The sequence below is a fragment of the Euprymna scolopes genome, chromosome 19, assembly GCF_053919585.1.
Source record: "Euprymna scolopes isolate OS-2025 chromosome 19, ASM5391958v1, whole genome shotgun sequence".
NCBI lineage: Eukaryota > Metazoa > Mollusca > Cephalopoda > Sepiida > Sepiolidae > Euprymna > Euprymna scolopes.
In genome coordinates, this window is record NC_136500.1 from 144307549 (window position 1) to 144332117 (window position 24569).

Genomic DNA, 24569 nt, shown 5'->3' on the forward strand with positions numbered 1-24569 from the left:
ATCTGTTTTACCTTTACTTTCTGCGTTCGTGTTGTTATTGATACAGACACAAGTTATTTTAAAGCGTCAATTATGTAAACAAGATATTCGTCTCGCAATTTCATTATTTTTGTACGATGAAATTTTGAAAATTATTACTAGTTTATTTTGCCCTTCTTCTTTTGAAGAAGTCATATTGATAATATTGATTTATAATAAAGTTACATCGTGTTACATATAGGGGGTGGTAATTCTGTGGTGAATTTTGGTAGTCCCTACAGAATGGTGCGGAACTGCGAAAGTGGTGACTGGTGCGCAAAGTTAAAAGCTTAATTTATTGACGAATAGACTGTATCAAAACTGTTCCTATTAGTAAAAAAAAAAAAAAAAAAGTTATACAAATTGAGAACGTGTCTCGATTGGTTATCAATCCCAATACTTCTAAATAATTAATTAAAGTTACGCTAAATATAAAGAATCACTACTCCACTCCACCCTCGAAAATTCCTTTAAAATTACCACTCTTATAGGTTTTCGGGGTCGCTGAAAATGAAAATAACGTTTAAAATTACAGCAAACGAGTAGTTTCCAAGAAAATGAAGAAACGTTAGTTTTTTAAAAGTGGGAGATCACTTTTCTATATTAATTTAACGTAAAATGATCACCCACTTTGTGGCCACGATTTTTTTTTGGGGGTGGGTGGGTGGGGGGAGTTCTTTCCACCCTCGGAAAATCCTTTAAAATTACCACTAACGTTTAAAATTCCAGGAAACAAGTAGTTACCAAGATATGAAGAAATGCATTCACTTTATGATTTTTTTTTTGTTTTTTTTTTTGTTTTTGGAGGGGGGAACTAACTGCCGGTTTGTTTTTCGTTCAGTTATAGAACTTGTGTAGTTTTTTAACAAGTGCTTTATGCAGTTTAATTAACTGTTTTAACATAAGTAACGTGCCGACCTTAACCGAGCAGATGAACTGTTTAATATTTCACAAAAATTACCTGTTTACATTTGGTGGGATGCAGTGGAGGGGCGGGGGTGTTTTGAGAAAAACTTATACAAATATAGAAATAGTAGAAAAGCCTAACCTATCCAAACCTACAATGTTTGTTTAGTTGTAATCATTATTCACGATCATTCTCGTTATTAACAATATTTGGTATTTGTGGAGAAGCTCGTGATGTTTTTGGAGTGTCACCAAAATGGAACGGAAATTGTAATTTCGTTCCAGTGCAATAATTGAATACATGACAAAGAAATCGACCGTAAATGAGAACCTAAATGACAATCAATATTTTAATTTATTCACAAAATAACAAAGTTTTAAATAAAAACAAAAGGAAATTTTAAACAACGAATTATATACACAGGAAAAGGAATTTTTTTAAATATTTAAAACAGAAAAAAAGTCACATTTATTATGTTTCAATTTACGGAAAAAAATAAATGCAATCATTTTTGGGGTTTGTATTACTGTACACATAGATTCGAAAAAGTTGTCAAAAAACAAATATATAACAAATAAATGTTATCAAAGGCAAGATAAGTTACTTTTCTACCAAACTGGATATATTTTTCGTGTATTTATTCAATGTAACATGTTTATTCAGCTCGAAAAACATACTGTGTTTACCGATGTATTGGAAAATTCAAAATGGCGCCCGACTCTCTCTTTAACACGGTAAGTTTGGGAAAAGGTGCTATAAATATAAAACTAGACAAAATATTGTTAGAAACTCGCTCAATATATATTACAGTGACATAGATTGACATATTTTAATATTAATATTATCTTGTCTAGTTTATTATTTATAACACCTTTTCCCGAACTTACCGTGTTAAAGAGAGAGTTGGGCACCATTTTGAATTTTCCAATACATCGGTAAACAATGTATGTTTTTCGAGCTGAATAAACATGTTACATTGAATAAAAACACGAAAAATATATCCAGTTTCGTAGAAAAATAAATTATCTTGCTTTTGATAACATCTATTTGTTATATATTTGTTTTTGACAACTTTTTCGAATCTATGTGTACACACAGTAATACAAACCCCATTTTTGCTTTTTAATAGAATGAAACGAAAAGAAAATTTTAAACAACAAATAAAAAGTCACATTTATTTGTTTTTATACATTGTCGGTCGTGCAAGCTATTTTCATTCATTAAATTTAAGCTTTTCGCTTGTTTAGTTAGTTTTTCGATTAATTTATTTCGCTTTTTATCGATTTCTTTCACGCACGTGTAGAACAAAAGAAATAACTGCACCGGAACGAAATTACAATTTCTGTTCCATTTTGGTGACACCCCTAAAACATCACGGGCACAAATACCAAATATTTCAACATGTTATGCATAAAATAATTTTTTATTTGACTTTATAAATGTTACGTAATCCTCGTTATTTCAAATATTTCAACGTTTTGTATTAAATGATTTGATTTTATTAATTTGATTTTATGTGTTAAGTCATCATCATTATAAACAATATTTCAGCATGTTGTGTATGAAATGATTTGATTTTATTAATTTGATTTTATGTGTTAAGTCATCATCATTATTAACAATATTTCAGCATGTTGTGTATGAAATGATTTGATTTTATTAATTTGATTTTATGTGTTAAGTCATCATCATTATTAACAATATTTCAGCATGTTGTGCATGAAATGATTTGATTTTATTAATTTGATTTTATGTGTTAAGTCATCATCATTATTAACAATATTTCAGCATGTTGTGTATGAAATGATTTGATTTTATTAATTTGATTTTATGTGTTAAGTCATCATCATTATTAACAATATTTCAGCATGTTGTGCATGAAATGATTTGATTTTATTAATTTGATTTTATGTGTTAAGTCATCATCATTATTAACAATATTTCAGCATGTTGTGTATGAAATGATTTGATTTTATTAATTTGATTTTATGTGTTAAGTCATCATCATTATTAACAATATTTCAGCATGTTGTGCATGAAATGATTTGATTTTATTAATTTGATTTTATGTGTTAAGTCATCATCATTATTAACAATATTTCAGCATGTTGTGTATGAAATTATTTGATTTTATTAATTTGATTTTATGTGTTAAGTCATCATCATTATTAACAATATTTCAGCATGTTGTGCATGAAATGATTTGATTTTATTAATTTGATTTTATGTGTTAAGTCATCATCATTATTAACAATATTTCAGCATGTTGTGTATGAAATGATTTGATTTTATTAATTTGATTTTATAAATGTGAAAATCATCCTCGTTAAGACACGACAAACGAAACCATACATTTTATAAAATACTTTAGTTTTAAGTTCTTGTGTTGTTACGAAACAATAACAAAAAAGAAAACACTCCTTATTGAAGCGAAAATGTATGTATGTTTGTGTGTTCGCTAAAAACTTTCGACAGATGCAACGAAAATTCACAACTTCGGTATCATATTGAAGCCCCATCCTTCGCCCGAAAATATCGAAAAATTGGCCAAAAACGTTCATTTTTTCACCCCGAAATCGACAATTTTTGACAGGGGGGAGTGGTCAACAAAAACCGTCCCCTCGTGACGACGACCGGTTCTACGCATGCGTCAGCTGATGTCATGACCTGATTTACTTTAAATAGTTGAAGAACTGGCTAATTTCATGTACGTCGCGTTAGCTCAATTGGTTAGTGCATTGGTTCGTTATCTAAATGTTTTGGGTTCGAATCGTGGTGTGAGATGTCTTCTTTTTTTTTCGATTTTGTAAATTTAAATATTCAACCAGTGTTATTTAAGCCATTTTTTTACGCAACGTTCGTTTTTCTGTTTTTTTTTTGTTTTTTTTACTTTGCTTATCCACCCCCGACCACACACCCCAAAACACCCGGGTACCTACCAATATCGAAACAGGCTTATTTAAGCCATTTTTCACACGTTTTTTTTGTTTTAACGTTCGTTTTTCTGTTTTCTTTTTTGTTTTTTCGATTTTTACATTTAACTTCGTTCATTTGCCTTACGATAATCAAATAATAAAGCAAATATTTTATTCAGAAACGCTCATTTAGTTTTAACACTTCCTGTGTTATCACGAAACTAAAAAATAAAACACTTCTTATATTATCAAATATTAAAATTGTTATAAGAAATAAATTATTAAATTATTATGTTAGTGTCAAAACTAAATTATTTTGAATACAATATTTGTTTTATTATTGGATTAATACAAGAAATGTTTTCTTTTCTTTTTAGCTTTGTAATAACATAAGAAGTGTTAAAACTAAAGTATTTTTAAATATATATATATATGGTTCGTTTTTGTTTTTGTCTTCGCTCTGTGATTCTGTTCTGTGCGGGTGCGTTACATAATCAACCGTATCCACTTCCGGTGCCTTGATTTTTTGGAGCATGGATCTTGGACATTACATCGCTTTTTACTTAGCTTTGTCAGTTTTTAGCGGTTTAACTTATTTTAAAGCGTTTATTTAGTAACAAAAACAACAAGTAGTGTCGAATGTTACTTTAGAACAAACAAAATAAAGCAATGATCTTGGACGTTACCAAAAACGAACTTAGAAAAATCTTTTTTTTTCGTTTTTCAAACAATATTAAACAAGTAAAAATATTTTAAAATAATATATATAACGAGGTGTGTAGCCCCCTTAAAAATCTCCTTTAAAAACGGTTATAAAATGTGTATTTAATCGATATTTATACATATAGCAACAGTTTTCGTACCGAGCTAAAAATGTTAAGTTTTCCATGGACGAGTTTTCCGGGCATCGAGAGTACATCCCTGTCATCATTCTAGAGTAGAGAAACTTATGTTCGTAACTGCGTTGCTCTCAACTGCATCAGCTTTGTAAATGTTACACATGCGCCACTGAATGTTGATCGATTCAACTTTTTCTGAATGGAAGAAATTAATGATGCATCTTTTCTTATGACGAATATTTAATTTTTATCATAAAAAGAATGACTACAAGTTAATTCAAAAGTGCGTGAACATATTTGTTAATTCTTTAATATATACGTCGTACTTTTAAAATTAAAATCCAAATCATATAGCATTATTAATTTAATATATACATGGTATTTTTTAAAATAAAATCAAAATCATATAATATTACTTAATTTAATTTATATGTGGTATTTTAAAAATAAAATCCAAATCATATATACAGGTGTGTCAGAAACTGACCTTACGAATGCGTGAAAAAATATTGAATAATTCGACCCCCTGTCTTTCCAAGCTTATAACTACTCGTAAAATGTAATTCAAACTAATTTTTTTTTCAATTAAAGGTGCAAGGACCAAATTAAAAAAAAGTAACAGGTTTAATAGTAAATTATGCAATATTTGTTGTTTTTTTTTAAATCGGTTTTCTTTAAAAGATTTAAAGAAAAAAGCGAAATTTAACTTAGGTCGATTATAAAAAAATCGATATAAATTCCAAAATCAATGTGTAGTTGCATTATTCATTGTTAAGAATTTATCCATATTTATATTATAAAATCCCCCCTTTTTTTTTTTAAATAAAAGAACTTTTATAACGCCTATTTGAAAAATCCGCCATCATGCAAACATTTTACGTTTTTATTTAAAACCGGAAATAGTTTGTTTTGAATTACGGATGGACGGAAGAAAGTAAAACCACATGTTTGCGTTAGCTGTATACCTTTGCGCATAAAGACATTTGTGCCTCCATACCTGAAAACTAGTCACATTTTATTTAAAATTTTTTGCCTTAAAAAAACAAACAGTTCAAGAATTTTATTTTTCTTTTCTCAAAAAAATACACGAGTTTTTTATTTAATATATTCAATTTTCACTTTATGGAGTGAATTTTATTTTAATATCTAAAAAAAAACATTGAATGAAATAGAAATAATTTTCGTCATAAAACAAAACTTTCTGTACAATATAAGATTACGAGGTTTCATTTAAAAAAAAAACCTGTTTAAAAAAAAGGTTTTAAACTTCAGACTTTACACGGAAATTTATAAAAAGACACTTCTTTTCTATTTTAAATTTGAATATATTATTTATTGATCTTTTATCTTCAATTTGTGATACATAAAACTTTGGTGAGTAAATTATTTACTTTTAAATAGACATTTCTAAATGGGGTGAATTAAAAAAACGTTTGTCTAAAATATTATATTCGGTTTATTGGAAAGTGCATAAAATTTCACATTGACCCTGAAAATATCGTAAAAATTGAGTCACTAGAAAAATTTTGATAGATTTTTAAAGTTTAAAAATTGAAAAATATTTAACTCGTAAAATTCAATTGATTTCATTATTTTAAAAAATGGACGCTGGCCGGCACTTTGTAAACACTGTTTTTTTTTTTAAATAATTTTTCTATTACTTTTTATACAACTTTAATAGTTTATTTTGGAAGATAAAGATCAATAATATAAAGAAGATAAACAAAATAAACAACCCACTTTTAACGGAGAAATTACGAGTTTTTTCTATTTTATTCAGTTTTGTGTTAGGGGTGTCCAAATTTCCCCCAAAATTCTGATACACCTAATCACATAGCATTATTTAATTTAATATATGCGTGGTATTTTTTAAAATTAAATCCAAATCATATAGCATTACTTAATTTCCAAAATGTGTGCAATATATGTTTAGCATTTGATTACCTTATCTAATGTCATATAACTTTAATTGTTATTGAAAAATAAGTGTTTGATAAAAACGTTTGTAATGCTTTTTAAAATATATCTTAATTCTCAGGTTGATACAAATTTTATCACCCCCTCAATAATAATGGTAAATCACTGATGTCATTATTATATAAGCATTTTTTATTTGGTTGACTTTAATAATGTTATATTGAAATTTTATCAGTTGATCCAGAGTTTAGTTATTTATTGAAACATCCTTCGATCACATCTCTTATAGTAGGAATCTCAGGGTTGGGCTCAGTCGTATCGTTGCAATAGGTGTATCAGAATTTTTGTAGGATTTTTTTACGCCCAGAACACGAAACTGCGAATAAAATATAAAAAAAACTCGTAATTTCTCTTTTAGAAGTGAGTTGTTTATTTTTTATGGATTATACTTCCAAAATAAACTATTAAAGTTGTATAAAACGTAATAGAAATATTTAAAAAAAAACAATAATGAAACCAATTGAATTTTACGAGTTCAGTATTTTTCAGTTTTTAAACTTTAAAAATGTATCAAAATTCTTCTAGTGATTCAATTTTTACGATTTTTTTCGTGAAATTTTATGCACTTTCCAATAAACCGAATATAATATTTTAGACAAACGTTCTCTTTTAAATTCACACCACCCCATTTTCAAGTGTCTATCAAAAAGTAAATAATTAATTTGCTCACCAAAGTTTTATTTATCACAAATTTAAGATAAAAGATCAATAAATAATATATTCAAGTTTAAAACAAAAAAATAGTATTTTTTAGAAATTTACCTGTAAAGTCCGAAGTTTAAAACCTTTTTTTTTAAACCACGTTGTTTTTTTTGTAATGAAACCTTGGTCCTTGCTCTTTTAATTGAAAAATAAATTAGGGCTTGAATTACATTTTTCGAGTAGTTATAAGCTTGGAAAGACAGGGGGTCGAATTAATTCACGCCTGCCATTTTGAAATGTCTATTAAAAAGTAAATAATTAATTTACTCACCAAAGTGTTATATAGCACAAATTGAAGATAAAAGATCAATAAATAATATATTCAAATTTAAAACAAAAAAGTAGTGTTTTTTAGAAATTTACCTGTAAATTCCGAAGTTAAAAACCTTTTTTTTGTTTTTTTAATGAAACCTTGGTCCTTGCTCCTTTAATTGAAAAAAAATAGGGCTTGAATTACATTTTTCGAGGAGTTATAAGCTTGGAAAGACGGGTGGAATTATTCAATATTTTTTACGAAATATCTGACACACCTATCGTTGCATGTAGTGAGAATATCGATTATATCCGCCAGAAAAATATGGTATTTGTTCAGATAAAACCCAAATCCAATGATATTACAATACTAAAACACTGTATTAAATATCAATAGGAAAAGCTAATTCAAGTATGCAATGTATCGGTTAATTGTTTATTTTTTATGTGGTATTTATTTAAATAAAATCCAAGTCACATAATAATTTATTATTATAATAATTTGCGAAAAATATTGTCAGAATATTGATGATATACGTCAGAAATTTTAATAACACTGTATTAAATGATAAGAATATTTAATTTCCAAAATGTGTGCAATATATGTTTAGCGTTTGATTACCTTATCTGATGTCACATATTTTAATTGTTGTTGAAAAGTGTTTGATAAAAACGTTTTTAATGCTTTTTAAAATATACCTTAATTATCAGGTTGATACGAATATTATCAAACCTAAAAATAATGGTAAATTACTTGTGCCAATATTAAATGAGTTTTTTTCATTTGATTGACTTTAATAATTTTATATTGACTTTTTATTAATTGATTCAGAGTTTAGTTATTTGATGAGACGGCTCTTCGATCACATTTCCTAGTAGGAATCTCACGTTTGAATTCAATAGTATCGTGTCAGGAAGCTGAATCTAAGGGGTTCCGGTACAGTAGAACTGGATTAAGCTTCACAGAAATTCGGCATAATAAAACGATTGCTGAATGAATAAAAAGTTGTTGTTTTTAAACCCATTAACGTGCAATTTCGTGTAGAAATTTGATCACAGAATTTCAGATATTTTTTATATTTAAGTTCAATGATTCTTTCTATTTTCAATTTTTTTTCTTTAGTTAATCAGCAGATTTGTCTGTATTTGTTAAGAAATTTTTTAACTGTTTTGGGGGAGATGAGAATTATATCATCTTTTATTAAACATGCTTCCTTTTTTGAATGATTCTAACTAACGTTACTTTAAACACGATTCTTTCAATATATCTTGCACTTGGTTTACCGGGTATATTAGCAGTGTAGTTCTTAAAATTATTTTCTTTTCTTTCCAATTTACTTCAGTTATTTGTAAAGGTTCTTGGTTCATTAGATATATTTGCTAAAAAACTTGATTTTTTTAAATGCTGTTTTAAAAATTTACTTCAGTTAGTCTTTAAATATCAAGTGGCTCTTAATTGGAGTTAACACTTGATCCCATTGCGATTTGCATTTATATGCAACGATAGACGTTTTTCCATTTATGTTTGCCAACTGTATTTCCTTACAGCTTGATCTTTCAATGATTGTTCCTAAACATTTTTAAGAATTGTATAATAGACTTGTTGCTCCTATCGCAATTGGTATAAGGTGTATTTCTTTGAGAGATTATGTCGTTTTTATATCATTTTTAGTCGTAACATCTTATTATTCCCATTTGCCCTCAGTGAAAATTCTCACATGTCCAACTAAAATGTATTTCTTAGAAAACGGCTACTATATTTGTCAGCTGTTCATCTTTACACTTTTTTGTGGAGCCAGGAATATTGACAAAGCTTGCAACAATATACCGTTTCCTTTCATTTTAAATCATTTGCCGAGCAGTGTCTGAGGCATCACTTCCAAGATACCAATTGCTGCATCATCTCAGAAAAAAGTTATAAATATTTAAGCAGTTTTTCTTTTAGCAAACCTTTGGTTTCATTACAATTTAAATATTTACTATACAGTTTTTTTTAATATAAACGTTGTCCATTTTATAGATTTTATCTTTTTTGCCAACAGATTGATCTTCAAGTTATTGTGTCTAAATATTTCATAAGATTTATTATGGCATTTGCTTCTACAACAAATGGTATAATGTTTATATCATTCAGAGAATATGTCGTCTTTAAAGCATCCTTGAGTTTTTCTCTCTCCTTCTGCTAATCTTTGGAATAGATTCATTACAAATGTTTCAATGGTGTTATTTACATACTTTATTGTGGAAGCCAGTGTAAAGACTGTCTGCCAATAGGATTTAACATCCCGACATTATAGGATTCGGGCTCTCAATTGCTGGTCAGTAAAAATCGGCACTGGCGATTTGCTTGTAGGCCAGCCATTTTTAAAATCCATTTGTGAGTAAGCCCTTATTTTGTCCGGCTACAAAGTCATTCCTCATCAAATAGAAGTTTCCCATTCTTGAGCCTTTCGAGTGAAGCATCTTAGTCTATATATTCCTGAGTAAACTCATCCAGGAATTTATTGGCTTTTGTGTTATTTCCATTCTCATTTTTTTTGTTTCTATCTCGATTTCTGTGCATTTTTATTTTTCTTTCTTGCAATATGTGTTACTGGATTGTCATATACCTCGGCAGCATTCTCTAGCATGGCACTTCAATGTTTTCAACTTTGTAGTTGAGGTGCGTTAAGGCAGGTGTTTATTGTAATCCTCACTTTTTCTACTGTCATACGAGGTGGACTTTTAATGTATTGCCCAATGCTTACTATGGTTGTTCGAAATGCATGGTTTATTTCAGTGAGACCTAAGCCACCTTCTTTTCGTGGTAGGTATATCCTGTCTATGCATTTGTTTAAGTATATTATTTAATGTAAGGATAGCAGTATTCTTTTATTTAGCCTAATGATATTACATTGGGTCACCAAAACAATATGAGATGATAGGGATTGCAATAAATTTGTATTAAGGGCATATTTCGGATTTTTAAGGTGTACTATGTATTCTTGTCTAACTTCTCTTATTTTCTCATGCTACACAGTTACATTCTCTACAACAAGGTATTTGTATGTGGCATCCTCTCCCGTCTCTTTAATAAGGTCGTTATTGAGCTGAAGATGCTCGGATGTTGTGTTTTCCCATGTTTATTATGCATTTAACCCATTAGTCAAATCTAAACTCCACGAAGATGTCCACTGTGAACATCATTACAGTTTCTATCAGGGAGGCAAGATGTTTTTTTCTTTCTGCATATAGTTTTTACCAGTGTGAGTTCTGATATGTTTCAATAAATTTGATTTTTCAGAACAAGAATACTCACAAAATTTACAAGAATATGGCTTTTCTCCAGTGTGAGTTCTCATATGTTTCACTAAATTTGAATTTGATGAACATGAATATCCACACACATCACAAGAATATGGTTTTTCCCCAGTGTGAGTTCTCATATGTGTTACTAAATATGATTTTTCGGAACAAGAATATCCACACACATCACAAGAATGCGGTTTTTCTCCAGTGTGAGTTCTGATATGTGTCACTAACTTTGATTTGTCAAAACAAGAATATCCACACACTTCACAAAAATGTGGCCGTTCCTCATTGTGAGTTCTCACATGTCTCATTAAATTCGATTTTTTAGAAGAAGAATATCCACACACATCACAAGCATATGGCTTTTCCCTACTGTGGTTACTCATATGTCGAACTAAATTTGATTTTACAGAACACGAATATCCACACAGTTTGCACGAATATGGCTTTTCCCCAGTATGAGTTCTCATATGTTTAACTAAATTTGATTTTTCAGAACACGAATATCCACACACATTACAAGAATGTGTCTTTTCCCCAGTGTGCGATCTCATATGTCTCACTAACGATGATTTTTGAGAACAAGAATATCCACAAACTTCACAAGAATGTGGCTTTTCCCCTGTGTGGGTTGTCATATGTGTTACTAACGTTGATTTTTCTAAACAAGAATATCCACACACTTCACATATATGTGGCTTTTCCCCAGTGTGAGATCTTATATGCCTCACTAAATTTGATGGTCTTGAACAAGAATATCCACACACTCTACAAAAATGTGGCTTTTCTCCAGTGTGTGTGCGTATGTGTGTCAATAAATGTGATTTCTGAGAAAAAGAATACCCACACACTTCACAAGAATGTGGCTTCTCACCAGTGTGCGTTCGCATATGCCTTTCCAAATTTGATTTATGAGAACAAGAATATCCACATACTTCGCAGGTATGTGGCTTTTCATCATTATGTACCTGCATACTTGACTAAAATTAAAAGTGGAACTTATCAACGGCGTTATGAATTATGTGGCATTTTATCCTAGCATTTTTGACTAAATAATTGTTTAAGCAAATTTCAAAACCAATAACTTATTAACAAGTATATGTATTATCTAACGTTACTTCTCTAAGAGATATTTTTAAGTTCAATAGTTAGCTGTACTGTAAAAATAGTCTTTTCCAAAGTCACATTCTTTTCTGCAATTTGTAGTTCAATATCTTCATTCTTTTCAATTTATTTGAACAATAAACACATATTTCACGAATATAAAATTTATCTTTCAATTGTGTGACTTGTCATTTTTTAATTGTAGTATTCCAAGAAATGCATTTTTCACAGATTTTGACTTGCATTTGTAAATCATTATATGTTTATGATCTTTAAAGAAAAAGAATATCCAGTCAAATTCAATCATGACATTCAAGCAGGAACAGCTGGAAATAGAAAGTAAATGAATTTTAATATGTCGTGTATCATATATTAGTTTTCTGTCTGTTTATTTCTGTGAATGTTATGAGATTGAACTCTAAAAATAAAAATGCACATTACAAAAATAATCGATTTTCCTAAAGTGACAAAAAACTAGTCGATCTATATGTTAAGATGTAGTCATATATATACAAATAATTGTGCATAGAACTTTTATAGGATTTTCATCATGCTAAGAACATAAGAACCCCCCATATATATATATATATATATATATATATATATATATATATATATATATATATATATGGCATGCCACGTTATGTTAGACATATGAGGATATGAGAATAAGATTCTTCACTGTTTCAGTTGTGCTAGAATTATTAACTTTTCAATCCTGCTCGAGATTTGCACTGAACAATTTTCTCATTTTATATTTGCAGACAGAATGTTACTTTTCAATCTATCTTAACAAACATCTCAACAAAGACCTCTTAACACTCCTTACTCTACCATCAAGCTTACCAGTCATCAACATTTTAAGTATTCTATTATCGTTCATTATCATGCAAAGCAGATCTGCAACTGCATGAGAAAATTCTCACTTCCTATAATATCAAATTTGAAAAATAAATCGAGGTTTGCAACCTTATCACCTCACAAATTTTAGATCAATTGAAGCTATAAATTAAATAGACACATAAGAAACGTAATAAGATTTTTCTCATAGTGATACAAAATGACACATATGTTGGTTAGCATATAATCTAGAGACAATTATACAGACACAAGAGAAAACAAGAAGCACATCCACCCTTATATATATATATATATATATATATATATATATATATATATATATATATATATATATAAGCGAATCTCCTGTCATGTTCGACATATGAGGTTCTGACAATAAGTTTCCTTCACTGTTTCAAGGGTGTAAGAATCTAGGTATAATTACTGGAAGCGTTTGATGAGTACTATCATTCTGGCGTCTAGATTTTCTCTTACACTGTGCAAGAGAGCAATGGTTGTTAGTGATTATTTAGCTCAATTTGACATATGAATTTATATGTAGTTTTTGCATGATAATTTCATGAAAGTTTCTCGGCTGTATATTTATAATTTTTAATCTATCTTTGTCTCTCAAGAAAGGCCTCTTGACACACCTTAATCCACCATCAAGTTCACCAGACATCGTCATTTTAGGAATTATAATATCGTTCATTATTTATACATGTCTTGCACAGTGGATCTGCAACTGCATAAGAAAGCTCTTAATTCCTGTAATGTAAAATTGGAAAATAAATCGATTTTTGCGACATTATCATGAAGAAAAACATCACATATTGTTCACATACTAGTTCTGTGTTTCTGATCTGTAAGATATAGTGATTTAGCTTTCAATTTAATCAAATGCTTATAATACAGTCGGTGCCTAAGCTTTTCAAATGTTGCACTAGTAATCTTATCATTCAGTGTGTAGGATGCATTGGTTTTGCTATGTAAATTATTTCTCATATTTCTGGAATAGTTTGTAAGGAATTAACTATGCTAAGAGTTCTTATCAGAGTATGATAATGTCAGTAGGACAAAAAAGAATCATTAAGAACTTTATTGACTCACCTGTAATACTATAACAAAATATATTAATTTTTGTTTACTACAAAAGTTTATCTACTAATCCAATGTGTTAATAATAGAATGTACATTATCAGCACAATACTCTTTTGGAAATGTTTTCACGATTCTATTGTCACATAAATCAGTATTTTTCTAGTATAAAAACGAAATTCGACGATACTAGCCTTGTTCTTGTAAAGGTGTTTATCATTGCGTCTTTTAAATCTTGTGGAATATGAAGTTTTTGTTTGATTCTTTGATAACCATATTTTAAAGATTTGGAATCTTTATGATCTGCTGCTTTCTGAATTTCAGTATATTTGCAGCCGATCAAGACTATGCATGTTTCTCAGCTGTAAAATTTTGTCATCAATCTACACTTTGTGAGATTAAGGCATCTACTTTATCAGAGATTTAACCTCCTCCTTATTGTTAAACAAGGTTCATCCAAGCCTTTCCATAATTTTTCAATATCAATGATAAATTAAACAGTATCTTTTTCTATTGATGACATCAGTGTAAAAATGTGATTTTACCGATGATTTAAAAACATCAAAACTGCATAATCAGATAAATTGTATTGTAAAAAGAAGGTGTGAATTTAAAGTTTTTGCGGTCAGACCAAGTCACTCAGTCTTTTGATCAATGATGAATGTGAGTTGGTTTTTGGCTTTTTAATTGTTGGAAGTTCATTTCTTTGCCAAGAGACAGCATGGTACATTTTTAATAATTTCCCCATTCTGTGGTGACTGAAAACTGTGCCATAAATAATGATCAACATCAACATAACCATTGAAGTCACAAATGATAGTCAGTTTGTCTCGATGTGAAATAGAATTTATAATTTTAGTTTTTATCACACCAAATATCAAACCTTATGCCTGATTGACATAACTCTTTTAAAGTCCCTTACAACTTAAAGTAAAAAGGACTTTACAAGAGTTACACAAGTATGGCTCTCATACTGCAATATCAATGTTGTTCTTTACAGTTCTAAAGCAAATACCGCAATTTTTGTTTCTGGTGCCTCAGCACTATCCTGGAAAGTAGAGGCATTCCACGAACTTAAATTCATTTTTCTTTTTAAACATGTTCCGACTGCAAAGGGAATAACGAGACACAGGGCTGCCAAGTTAAATGGCAACAAATATTTTATAGCCCCATTGTTATGCGTGAAATCAGTGCTATGTTTAAATAAACCTGTTTTGTCATGTGGCCACAATTGTTTAAATTTTTGAGCATGAACAAGACAAATGCATTGAATTGCATAATTGACTAGCACTTAAAATGGCAGAGATGATTAACAAATACTGGATGATTAGGATTTTGCATGGATTGGTAGAAAGCATGAGTTGTACAGCAGTGCATCTCCAATTTCGCTCAGTGAACACTATAGAAGGCTCTTATCACTCATGGGATTTGTATACGACTGTCTAACACAAAAAGAAAACCAATTTTCATTAAAAGGAAATGAAATTATGTCGTCTTTTCTATAGTGACACTTTTATTGTTCCACCCTGTATATTTTGATTTAAGTGGGAAAGAATAAAAAGGTAAACATTAGTTATATCTACTAGAGTTAAAGGAAGATTAAAATTTGGTTTAAAATGTTAATCAATTAGTAAATTCAGAATAGGACATTATGCGAAATTATGATTTAATTAGGATTTTAATACTCACACAAAATCAATAAAATATGGTATCAAAGATTGCACAAAAAGATAGTGATAAGATATAAATGATAACTAAACGTATTTTTATATAGACATGTAGATAAGCTGTATAATATATACGTGTACACTATGGATAGTAAGTATCTACTCAATAAATATTAATATAGATATAAAGTATAACATCGATATAAAAATATCTATAAAATATAGATATTTAGTATGTACTTAAAGTTATTCTGCCTTTGAAAGATGAAAAAAGAAGATACAGGTCTCTCTCCTAAAAAAATTCCTTGCAATTATAGAACATCAAATGCGTTTTATGGTCAGTGAGCATTATTACATTTTGTCAAAAAATTGTAAATTAAAAGCTTCAAAATTAATGAAAAATAAAATGTTGACAGCAATTTAAAAATTAATTACAATACAACAAACATTTTTGATGCTTAAAAATAATGAAATTTCAAAAGAATAAAAGTTTCATCTTAAATCTTCCACTTTTTCATCTTGAACCCCTGGAGGGGCATAGGCTATCTACAACTTTGTAGATGCTTTTGTAGAGAGGAGTTCTTTTTACAGGGTGAGGGTGCTGCCCAACCTTCCCAAAAGGTAAATACAGCGCCTAGCCTTCCCAAATGGTCATCCATCTGGTACTGGCCAGGCTCAACATTGCTTAACTTCAGTGATCTGGCGAGAACCGGTGTGTCAATGTGATTGTGCCGTACTCTTCCACTTTTACTTAATCGATACAGTTTTAAGTATAAACTATAACAAAACATATTGTTGCAATATTTTGGAAGTATAATGGGGTGTGATCCCACACAGTCGGATGATTCTATTTCTAAACGATGCTGCTAGGAACTGATAAATCAAATTAATTCACGTTCTGCTACCAACCAATCAGAAACCAGAATTGCTCCATAAATATTAAACCTTTTCTGTACCAATTTCACATCTTTTTTTCTGTCTCAACACGGTAAGAATATTTTGCTCTGTGGAATTGTTTACTGCAAACAAGTCACCTTTCAGGGCTTGTGTATAACAACGAACCATCGGAAACTGTTCTGTCTACTGCAAACCAGTCAGCTCTCAAAACTTGTTTAGAACAACGAACCCTCTGAAACTGTTCTGAAACTAAACATGGCTTACACTTCTAGACATATCTTTAATATGGAAAAATGCGCGCATGAAAAGTAATATTCTTAAGATTTTATTAAACCTGGAAAAGTAAAGGACAAGAAATTCAACCTGGAAAAGTAAAGAACAAGATATTCTAGTAAAGTAAAAAATAAGAATTTTTTAGACTTAAAATATTGCAGCCAAACATAAAATTTGAATATTGATAAATATTTTATTTATTATTTGCATATGTTGTTGTTTATTGTTGAGTTAGAAAGGGTGTCAGTCGCTGGATTGAACTTATTTCCCCCCCCCCTATTATTTGCATATATTTATGTAGTGAAAATTGTTTGAATAAAATTAATTCATTAGTTAGTTAGTTAGTAGATGGAATTAATAATTTTATAATTTACATAAAAATGAATTAAATGATCCTAATTATGATATAATAAAATTATTAATTTTTATGCTTCAAATTTAACATACCTATGTTTTACATATATATTTACTTCCATATGTACCTACATATCATCTCCTGTTTTTATTTATTTACTTTACTGACCTCACATAACAGTTAATCTTTGAATCTTGAACTAAAACATGCATCAATTTAAAATTTTTCTAAAACTTACAAACAGGTTTTTCCTGTTCTATGGAAGAATTACTCTAATTCCTGCGAAAAGATGCATTCAACTGTTTTCAATCTTTGATAATATTGCTTAAAAAACTTTTATATTTTGCAAAAAAATATGTAAAGAAAGATATTATTACTTCACGAGTTAGCTTACGTTTCTGATGAGTAGAAAACTGTTTTGAAATGCCTGAGATTAAAGGACTTGAATTTATTAGTTGAACATAAAAACACCTTCCTTTTTAAGTCTTGTACTAACCGGTTATCTTTTAACCATTGAGTAAAAATAAGTATCAATTTTAAAGTCTCTAAAATTTTCAAACAGGTTTGTTCTAATCCAGAGAAAAATTAAATCCTTCAAAACTTTGAGGCAACATTTTATAAATTCAAAAGTTAGCTTACCCATCTGATGATAAAAAGAGCCAATTTTGAAACGCTTCATCGCATACTATTTGCATTACTTGGACATAAAACACATTCCATTTTAAGCCTTGTGCTGAAAAGGTAAAGTGTGGTATTAATATTTTTATACATAAGTACATATTTGTAGAGAAAGGGAGAAAAAGATAGACAACAATATTTTTAAAGATGAGTAAGTTGATAAGTTACTTGCAAACTTTTAATTTTGTTACATGTAACTTTGTATTTTATTAGATTTATATTTTCTTAGAATAAAATATAACTCTTACTGTAACAACTGTTGACTAAATCAGATAATCAATAATAAGATCCTTCTAATAAATTGACACATAATTCAGTCTTAATGCAATAAGTTTCTGAATTTTTCAGATGAGGACTGGTTATTATTATTATTTGTTTATTTATTCGTATTATTTGGATTCTTTGAAAAAATGCAAGGACCAGTGGCACTAGAGACAAATTAATTGTAAAAGTGATATTCTCCTGAAGGTTTAATTATCAAAAAATACAATTGCAACTTACTTAGGATCTCTATCCAGCCATGGCTGTCGGTACGAGAGCTTGCTACACTCGTGAAGTAAATAAAAGGTTCCGTTCCAAATTTCATCAGTTCATCACCAAAACAAAGGTTCACCTGAAAAATGTCGGAGGTTACATCAACTGAAATGTTATGAAAATGACACTCACAAGAACAGCAGTCTGAAGAATCCAAATAATATAATTAATGTATTAAATCTCGAATATCATTGCTAAATCTTGATTCGGTCACAGAAATGACTGGTAGAATGTATAAAGATTTGAAGGTCATATTTTCTTTGATCTTTCAGGAAAATTTTCAAATATGTTTTTTTAATCAGCAAACCATTTTTAAACCTTTGCTTCAGACATATCCTTTAGTCTACCTTTGTAGTTTTTTTTTCAAATCATAAAATGATTGAGCATTTCTGAGGCTTACACATAATTCTGTGTACTAAAACAAAATATTCTGGATTCCTTTGGTGAGTTTATACTAAATAATAAAAGCGTATACACTTTTTTGGTATTTATATACAACTTTATAACTTTTTGGAATTCACTCTGGAGATGTACAAAGATATTATAGGGTCCACACTAAAAGAGGCATCCAAGGTGAGTTGTGATGCGATAGGTCTGTTTACAGCAGGTTTAAATTAAATGTAGCTGAGTTAGGCACTGTCTAAATCATAGCCATTTAAAAAGCATTGGACACCCAGGAATGTGACATATCACTTATTTTGCTAGAAGAGTTTGCTCAGGGATAGTGAAAGCAACAATTAAGTCGACTATGCAGACGGCTAGGGAATACAAAACCGATGGGAAAAGAGAGAACAGAAGGTGAGCAGTAACTAGCAGAGTTTGAGAATTGACACTGTTTACCATTTCCTAATAATCACAGATTGTGACCCATCGGAGTTTTTTGTGTGGAGACAGTTGACAATGCAGGAGGACTTAGCAAACATGATTCATCAAATGGTATTGGTATTTTTTTTTAGTGTGATTCACCGCATGAACTAATCATAAATAATGACACAGCCTTCCATAGCAAAGAATTTAGAATGTTTACAAATGAGCGGAGTGTAAACTCAAGATATCACATAGTCAATGAATCAGAAAGCAGGTAGGGAATTACAAAGAGTTTTTATTAACTACTTTTTTCTTTATTTTTTCGTGATTAAGTCAGAATTAAAGAGAAAGATAATAAAAATTAAACACACGCATAAAAATATAACATGAAATAAATAAAAATACAATAAAAATGATGCAAGTGAGAACAAAAATTTTGAGACATCGATTTTTTCAAAAACAATCAGTCATGTGATGTGAACTTGCATAAACAATTTGCCCCATTTTTTGCAGAGATGAATGATAATAAAATAAACGATTAAGTACAAACATGAACTGAATAAAACTACACAGAAATTAAGGTTAAACATGTAATTAATAGAATAAAATACGGTAAGAAAAGAAAAGAATTTTGCAATTGAGAAACAAAAAAGTATGGTTAAGAATTGTCGAAGCTTCGATCTTTAAAACCCATGCATTAACAACCCATTCATTGTACTGTGTTTTGTAAAAGTAGGAAAGCATATTTTACTCATATTATTTCGTAGACCTATATTTTCTATGAAACCATATTTTGTTTGTGTATCATTTAACGTGCATGATGCTAGAAAAATTGTTTAGTGTCATGCCAATTTATTAACTTTAATATTGGTGGATAATTACTTTAAAGATATAATGTGACCAGCGATTTCTAGAATTGTGCAATTTCTCCAGGTTTCTTCAATATTTTTTAAAATTACTTTGTATTTGTTTTTTTAATTTTTAGTTTAATGTTTTACATATTTTTGCAAGAGGATTAAAGAGCCACATTTGTTTAAGGAAAAAAAGTCTATACAAGTGAATTAACAAGCCTTATTCATTTGCCACCGACAAGTTTGGTAAGGGATCATTTAGTCATAATTTTTTATGGTAATTAAATCGGGACGGGGGGCAATGCTTGGCCAGAGTACAGTAATTCAAAGTACAGATGTTTTCTAACTAGATAAAAACATGCCATGAAAAAAACATAATATCGCGTAGTGAATTCACTAAATAATTTATATATTATGTTAAAATTGGGGAGTTTTGTTGGCTATTCTTATTTTGGGACATAAAATTCTTTTTAAGTGAAAGTAAATAATAGTAAACAGGGCTCCTCATCATGCCTGAAATGCATTTTTAAAGAATAATGTTATTTAGACAGCCATTTTAAATATGTTTTTTGTTAAAAAAAAATTATTTGGGGATTTGTAAACAATAAAACATTTTTTTTAATTTCCAATGAAAGAAAACACATTAAACAAAACAAATGTTGGTGACCTAGATTTTCAAATGCGTTAAATACACAAGGAACTGATTTTCACAAGTCACCATTGACTACTGAACACAATTTTAGCCGGAAGTGTCAATACACGATTGTTTATGCTATTGTCTTAAAACTAAGTATGTGTGTGGTGTTTTACAAGTCGTTTAGAATTTTAGAAAGAACAGTGGTCAGTATGTTCCACTCATAAAATTGATAACGTTATAAAAATAGATCAAATAAAAATGAACCTCCTCTCATGCACAGAAAATGTGTTACTGTCATACAGAAATAATTTAAAAAATAGTTTGGTAAATTGTAACAATCTAATTTATCATAGTTTACCATTTGAACTAATTGTAAATCTACTTTGGTGGCTTTTATGTTTCAATGACTTCATTTTTCTGCAAAGAATATTTTTAATGACAAATATTTTAGATTTTAGAGTGGGGATCACTGCCCTATATAAATTTAATGTAAAATAAGTAAATCCTTCGTGGCCAGTAAGTGATCACCAAGACATAAAATCGTTCACAGTTTCTAAAATTTGTGACAGTAGGGAACAGGCCTTTTATCGAGTTGGGCTTTCTTAAGCTTTTTGGTGGGAGCATTAGAGACTTCATATTCTTAACTCTTCTGAACTTTCATCTAACAATTTAATAAATAAAAGATACTGCAGAAATATTTCAAATATTTTTATATTCAAACTCATTTAATATTTTTAAAAGTGCCATCCTACTTTGTTTTATATCATATTTTTGGTACTAGTGCACTTATTGATCCCTGCTGAAATAATAACGTTATTATTTAAAAAGCCATTCTTAACATGGGAGGGGAGGGTATTTTGTAAACATTCTATACTTTAACCTTACAATTAAATAAAAAACATATAAAACTTTAATTAAACTTGGAAATACGATTTAAAAAATAGCGCGGATCAGTAAATGCACTAGCACCATATTTTTTTACATAGGTATTTATCAAGGCCCAGAGGCCACTCGAGGATAAGGGGTAAAGAGTGTACAGTAGTCAATTGGACAATATAGTAATTGGTAGTTATGGAAATTCAGTAAATTTAACTTAAGTGGAATGGCTCGTCAAGAACTTGTTTACATTGGACTTGAAGACAACCATATTGTAGTCAGCTGGAAAGCAGGAAAACGGAAGACAGTTCCAGAAGTGTGCAGTTCTAAGAAAGAACCTTTGTTCATGGAATCTATGTTTAATTATTGTTAGTGTTTTCAGCTAGACGAGTGTTTCCTGTGAAAGTTTGGTGAGGGAAGACCATAGATCAGAGCTCATTCGAGCACTTGCCATGAAAATAACGATAAAACAAAGACAAACTCGCAACATCTCTTCTGTGAAAAAGAGGTTGCAGGGAAGAGAGAAGGACATCTATGAGGCTACAGAGTCTATTTTGAACTCTACCAAGGCAGGATAAGTCCTTTCTAACAGATCGTACCCAGATGTGGCAACAGTACTTCATCCTTGGACGTACCTGGCTCTGATATAGATAGAGAATTGCATCAGCAGGGAGATATTTACTGGATCGATAGAAGGATCCCACCATTTTTCCAGCGGCTTTGGCAATGGATTTAATGTATGTGCTCCATTTCAGATCAGGAGTAAAGGTCAAGCCAGAAGCTTGTCAAAACCTGAGGCCTCCCCAAAACGAGAGCCATTCATTTCAATTGATGCTAGATGGGCATCAGAGTGTTGATGATGTAAAGATAAAAGCTTGGTTTTAGATGTATTAAAAGTAACCAGCCACCTCTTTCCTCATTGTACCATGTGCTCAAGATCAGAGAAGAGAGAATCACAGAGAACTTGGTCATTTACGATCTTAGATGTGTTACCATAGATGGTAGTGTCATCAGCATAATTGTCTACAAATGATGTAAGGATATGATTTGGAAGATCATTGATGTAGATGAGGAAGAGAGTTGGGCCTAGGATGAACCCTTGAGGGACTCCAGCATTAATACTGTGAGCTTCTGATTTCTATCAATCAACCACTACTCTTATGAACATATCAGAGAGAAATGATTTAATAATTGAGAAGATATTTCCAGCTATAGCGTAGCTGAAGATATTATGAAGTAAACCTTTATGCCATACCCTATCAAAGGCCTTTGATATGTCAAGAGCAACAGCCCTATAAAGGTAGCCTCCGTCGAGAGATTCGCTAATTCTGAGATATGATTGTAAGCACATTTATATTATATTTTTGTTTTATATTTATGGTGATTTTTTAAAAATTTCAATTTAGATATTTGCTCATCCCTTTTATTTTTCGTTCTGTCTCAAATAAAAAAAATAAGCCCCCATCATAAATTATAACGTTACTATCTTGAAAGCCATTCTTAACATGAGAATGAAGGTCCTTTCTGATTTGTACCTTCACCTACCAATTTTATAAACAAGGGGGCTTTTCGTAGTGTATACAAGAAAAATAGAAATAGATGTCCAAAAACAAATATATAACAAATAAATGTTACCAAAGACAAAATAAGTTACTCTTCTACCTGCTTGGATATTTTTTGTGTGTTAACGTATTTCGAAACGTTTATTTACTTTGAAAAAATAATGTCTTGTCTTACGTTTGATCAAAAAAAAGATGGCGTACATGAGATAGTCGTTTAAGGAGTGTTGACAATCACTCAAAAATCGAAAACTAAACAAAATAATGGTATAAACATCCGTAAAATGCAGCACTGACACTTTTTGCAAAGTTTTGTAATTCCCAACGATATTTTTACGTTTTTGCTTGTTTATTGAATTGTTAGATGAAAGTATAGAATAGTTAACAACACATAATTGTTGATTGGGGAAGAAAGGAATGCTGGTAGCTGTGACCAACATGGCCGGGGTTCTGGATATGATCTTAAACTATATCCGATGGTGAAGCCCCAGCTTGCAGGCTTTGGGGAGTATGGAGCAACCCTTTAATTGCCATTGCTCCCAGGTCCACTCTGATCTGGAGTGGTAGTACCTGTGAGGGTCCCAACTATAGGTTGAATAGAAACCGACTTAAAAAAAACAAAACAAATATACTCTATTAAAAAATTGTTCTTCAAAATCACTGGATTCGGCATTAAATAACCTGAAATGGGTTGATATGTCATAAAAATAAAAACAAACAAACAAACAACACGGCTGGTGGTTTGTTAAGCAAAGAAATTGGGTGCCCATTCCTTACAAGTTAAACAGACATTCCAGTCACGCGTGAATCTTGTTGAAGAGAGTTAAGGAATGGCCACTCTACGACTGTTGTTGTCTTTCAAACAAACTACACGTCGACCATCGTTACTCATCTGTTACTTTTACAGGGAAAAACTGCTTGTAAGCAACGTCGACATTTCCTTTCAAGACTTCAAACATCTTTTCTCCCCCCCCCACTCGCCGGTAAGCTAATTCTGACAACATTTTTTTTTTTACAAAAATTTGCGTTTATGTCAACGGATCATTAAATCTAAGGGAGATAACCAGCATAAGCATAACAAAAATAAGCATATTTTTCAAGATATAATTTGGGGGGGGGGCTGAAATAATCAGTAGAACAATAAAATAATGTTAAATGCAAAAAAAAAAAAAAAAAAAAAATGATTACACGATTACTGTAGCCGAGTTCCGGAAATCGCTGAAGCATTTTACGAAAAGGAAACAAGTTAGCGAAGTTAATCAACGAACTTAAAAACATAGCAATGTTAAGTAACAAAATAAACTTATTAATTAACGTACACAAAAGCAAAAGTAAACAATCTGTTACAATGAAACTTTGTTAATTAATCAACAAAAATCAAGAAGTTGTTGTCCAATTATCCAGAGAAAAATGCTTCCCTTATTGAAAAGAGAAAAACAAAACAAAAAAAAAAAACGAACACTATATCTTGGGCAGAATCTTTGAACGTTGT

The 24569-nt window shown here is 30.1% G+C and overlaps 1 protein-coding gene across 1 annotated transcript in view; it reads right to left on the bottom strand.

Annotated features, from left to right (window-relative positions):
* Nucleotides 1–7738: 7738 nt before the first annotated feature.
* Nucleotides 7739–24569, bottom strand: part of LOC145240023 (uncharacterized) — a 17834-nt gene continuing 1003 nt past the window's right edge. The window contains exons 2-4 of the mRNA XM_080103620.1: nt 18315–18426; nt 17775–17868; nt 7739–12331 (exon numbers count right to left, since the gene is read on the bottom strand). Of these exons, the coding sequence (XP_079959746.1) occupies nt 12178–12331; nt 17775–17868; nt 18315–18399 (333 nt within the window). The 5' untranslated portion in view covers nt 18400–18426 and the 3' untranslated portion in view covers nt 7739–12177. The remainder of the gene's footprint in view (nt 12332–17774; nt 17869–18314; nt 18427–24569) is intronic.